The sequence below is a fragment of the Sinocyclocheilus rhinocerous genome, unplaced genomic scaffold (genome assembly GCF_001515625.1).
Source record: "Sinocyclocheilus rhinocerous isolate Xijiao unplaced genomic scaffold, SAMN03320098_v1.1 scaffold314, whole genome shotgun sequence".
Taxonomy (NCBI): Eukaryota; Metazoa; Chordata; class Actinopteri; order Cypriniformes; family Cyprinidae; genus Sinocyclocheilus; species Sinocyclocheilus rhinocerous.
Window position 1 is genome coordinate 430,815 of NW_015630021.1, and position 4,726 is coordinate 435,540.

The following is a 4,726-nucleotide window of genomic DNA, read 5'->3' on the forward strand; positions in this document are numbered from 1 at the left end:
AATCGAATCGAATTGGTAATCGAATCGAATCGCAAGCTTTTGAATAAGAATCGAATCAAATCATGACATTTGTGTCAAAACCCAGCCCTAATGGTAATGTTCTGGAGCAGGATGTGCACAATCAAGATAAAACAGTACTTTTCACTTCCCCAAGAAAGATACAATGGCTGTGTTTTAAAAACATAGTCTAGTGCCTAAGATGCCCAAAATTGCAGCTGACTTGGAACAAACATATAGCCAAATTTGCATCAAGGATGTTTTTGCATAAAGGGTTTAGTGCATCAAAATGGTTATCAATATAGCAGTTAGATTAAGGATGACGTCATTATGCACATCAGGCTGAAGAAAGCAAAATCTGCTAACTTTTTAAATGCATTTTCACTTTGCTGATAACAGAACAGTGGAAATACTGGATGAAAACATAGCTCATGCTGACTCTGAAGTGCTAGTTACACCCAAAAATGCTGCTGACTTGGAAGGAGCCCATGACACCCAAAGTGCAGCTGACCCTGAACACTCACATTCGGCCCCTTATTGCCCAAAAATGTTGCTGATTCACAACATGCCTATGACACCCAAAATGTAGCTCACCCAAATGTGCCATTCTGACACCAAACAGCCCTGTTTAGCCAAACAAAACCTTGCTGATCCCAAACACCCTTTATTGCCAATAAATGCTGTGGATTCGAACTGTGCCTATGACACCCAAAATGCCGCTGACACCAAACACCCATATTTAGCCCAAAAATGCTCCTGATCCTAAAAACCCCTTTACTAGCCAAAAACTCGCTGACCCCAAATGCCTCATTCTGCCTCAAAATGCTGCTGACCCCAAAAAAGCCTTTAATCATTATGCACTAAAATGGCCAAACACATGTTTATTGCTCAAAAACGTTGAAGATAGATCAAAACATGCCTATGACACGCAAAATGTAGCTGACCTCAAACACCCTATTCTGTCCAAAAATGCTGCTGACACCAAACACATCAATTTAGCCCCAAAATGCTGCTGATGCCAAACACCATTTACTGCCCAAAAACGCTGTTGATCAAAACATGCCTATAACACCCAAAAAGTAGCTGACACAAACACCCCTTCTGTCCCAAAATGCTGCCAGCACCAGACACGAACACTTCACAGTCACAGGCACATTGGACATGTGCCTGTACCCAAATTCTGCTCCAAAAAGCTGCTGACAACAAATATCCCTATTTACCCCCACAAAACACTGCTCACTGTAAGCGCCTCTATTCTTCCTAAAGTTGCTACTGGAATCAAACACCCATATTTAGCTGAAAAAAGCTTCTCACCCTAAATGCCCCATTCTGCCCAAAAATGCTGCTTACCTCAAACACCCTTTTAACTGCCCCAAATCGTTGCTGACTCGAATCGTGCCTAAGATGCAGCTGACCCAGAAGAACTCCCCCGTTTGGCCCAAAATGGCTCTACTCTGAAAGATGATGTTACCCAAAAGAACTGCTGTCTAGGAAGGCAGAACCGCCAAAATGCTGTCTAGGAAGGCAGCTCACTAGCTTTTGAAACACGACCTATGTCTTCTTGCCCTGATAGGAACAGATTAGCAGTTTGCAAACTAGCAACAACAGTTGTTTAGTGGGCCGAAAAAGAAAAAAACAACAACAACTAGCCAGTCACAGTAACTTTTGTGGTACTTATTCACACAGATATGACACACACGTCCACTTAGAAACCTCAAGTAACGCAAATTTGAGCCTGTAAACAGTGTGTTGTATCACAGCTGAACTCAGATTAGCCGGCTAACGTGCTAAATACTCACATTTGCGCAGCCACCTCATCCAGTATCGCACGACCAGGCTGTGATATTTCTTGTTCTCGATGCACCACACGGATAGTCCCTGAATGGATTCCATGGTGTTGGATACAGTCTGAAAGCGACGGTCCAAAGTGGACTCCAAGCGCGGCGACGAGCCACTATTGTGGCCGCTAACGCCTGCACTTCCAGCAGCCATTTTCCAGGTCTTCCGGTCGCGGTGCTGCTGCCCCTTACAGGTTCATGTGTGGATACTGCAACATCATGGGACACTGATCCTCCATTATTCCCAACATTACAATAACAATTAGACATGTACATTTGAAGGTCGTATTGTTCTTTTCTTCTTTCCTACTCATTCACAGTCTCTGGTCTGAAATCACAATGACAAGGAGAATGTGTTATACAACACAAAATTATGGGATCAGAATCCCGCCTAAAGTATTGCAGTCACGGATAAAAAAATGACAAGCATGAAAACAAAATTTAAAAACGCAAGTAAAAAATATATTGCACAAGATTTAAAAATGAAAGCAAAGTTTTCAGAATTGCAAACAATGGTCACGGATTAAAAAATAATAAGCGTAAATCAAAAAATTAATAACGCATTTTTTTAAATTGCCAATAAATGCTGTGGATTCGAACTGTGCCTATGACACCCAAAATGCCGCTGACACCAAACACCCATATTTAGCCCAAAAATGCTCCTGATCCTAAAAACCCCTTTACTAGCCAAAAACTCGCTGACCCCAAATGCCTCATTCTGCCTCAAAATGCTGCTGACCCCAAAAAAGCCTTTTATCATTATGCACTAAAATGGCCAAACACGTTTATTGCTCAAAAACGTTGAAGATAGATCAAAACATGCCTATGACACGCAAAATGTAGCTGACCTCAAACACCCTATTCTGTCCAAAAATGCTGCTGACACCAAACACATCAATTTAGCCCCAAAATGCTGCTGATGCCAAACACCATTTACTGCCCAAAAACGCTGTTGATCAAAATGTGCCTGTGACACCCAAAATGCAGCTGATTCCAAAAACGTTGCTCATTCAAAACATGCCTATAACACCCAAAAAGTAGCTGACACAAACACCCCTTCTGTCCCAAAATGCTGCCAGCACCAGACACGAACACTTCACAGTCACAGGCACATTGGACATGTGCCTGTACCCAAATTCTGCTCCAAAAAGCTGCTGACAACGCTGACAACAATTTACCCCCCCCCAAAACACTGCTCACTGTAAGCGCCTCTATTCTTCCTAAAGTTGCTAAAGTTGCTACACACCCATATTTAGCTGAAAAAAGCTTCTCACCCTAAATGCCCCATTCTGCCCAAAAATGCTGCTTACCTCAAACACCCTTTTAACTGCCCCAAATCGTTGCTGACTCGAATCGTGCCTAAGATGCAGCTGACCCAGAAGAACTCCCCCGTTTGGCCCAAAATGGCTCTACTCTGAAAGATGATGTTACCCAAAAGAACTGCTGTCTAGGAAGGCAGAACCGCCAAAATGCTGTCTAGGAAGGCAGCTCACTAGCTTTTGAAACACGACCTATGTCTTCTTGCCCTGATAGGAACAGATTAGCAGTTTGCTAACTAGCAACAACAGTTGTTTAGTGGGCCGAAAAAGAAAAAAAAACAACAACTAGCCAGTCACAGTAACTTTTGTGGTACTTATTCACACAGATATGACACACACGTCCACTTAGAAACCTCAAGTAACGCAAATTTGAGCCTGTAAACAGTGTGTTGTATCACAGCTGAACTCAGATTAGCCGGCTAACGTGCTAAATACTCACATTTGCGCAGCCACCTCATCCAGTATCGCACGACCAGGCTGTGATATTTCTTGTTCTCGATGCACCACACGGATAGTCCCTGAATGGATTCCATGGTGTTGGATACAGTCTGAAAGCGACGGTCCAAAGTGGACTCCAAGCGCGGCGACGAGCCACTATTGTGGCCGCTAACGCCTGCACTTCCAGCAGCCATTTTCCAGGTCTTCCGGTCGCGGTGCTGCTGCCCCTTACAGGTTCATGTGTGGATACTGCAACATCATGGGACACTGATCCTCCATTATTCCCAACATTACAATAACAATTAGACATGTACATTTGAAGGTCGTATTGTTCTTTTCTTCTTTCCTACTCATTCACAGTCTCTGGTCTGAAATCACAATGACAAGGAGAATGTGTTATACAACACAAAATTATGGGATCAGAATCCCGCCTAAAGTATTGCAGTCACGGATAAAAAAATGACAAGCATGAAAACAAAATTTAAAAACGCAAGTAAAAAATATATTGCACAAGATTTAAAAATGAAAGCAAAGTTTTCAGAATTGCAAACAATGGTCACGGATTAAAAAATAATAAGCGTAAATCAAAAAATTAATAACGCATTTTTTTAAATAATAAGCATGAATCAAAACTTTAAACACGTTTTAAAATCATATTGCACAAAATGTAATTATTAATGCAAAATTGTCTGACTTGCGCACAAAATCATGTTTTCCTTGGTTATATTTCTCTGTTTTTTCTGGTCTCAGACATTTTCTGCTCATATTTTTATTTTTTGTATGCTTATGCTCTTTTTCCCTTCTCTCGTTTCCACGTTCTGCGCTTGCTTTCCCAAATGTTGCGGTTAGAGTTTCATGTAAATCAGGGTGGGCTTAAGCGTCATCATTGGTCCACTAGTTCTAGATTGACAGCTCCTCCTCTAGCCAATCAGATGAAGAGGGGCGGTGACGTCACTCCAACGCGCCTCATTAGCTGCCGATGCTCAGTGTTCTGTTCACTTGTACAGGTGAAAATGGACAGCTGTCAGCTGGGAAACATCTTTCCATACAGGACACCGTTATATGTGTCTGCCTGTCACTGCTGTACGCCTGCCTGGCGATCCGTTAATGTTAAATGAGTAAATTAATTATGAA

The 4,726-nt window shown here is 42.2% G+C and overlaps 1 protein-coding gene across 2 annotated transcripts in view; it reads right to left on the reverse strand.

Moving 5' to 3' along the window:
• rprd2a (regulation of nuclear pre-mRNA domain containing 2a) overlaps positions 1-2,059 on the reverse strand; it is a 42,627-nt gene extending 40,568 nt beyond the window's left edge. For both annotated transcript variants that reach the window (XM_016551623.1, XM_016551622.1), the window contains exon 1: positions 1,797-2,059. In XM_016551623.1, the coding sequence (XP_016407109.1) occupies positions 1,797-1,989 (193 nt within the window). In that variant the 5' untranslated portion in view covers positions 1,990-2,059. The remainder of the gene's footprint in view (positions 1-1,796) is intronic.
• Between the last annotated feature and the right edge of the window lie 2,667 nt (positions 2,060-4,726).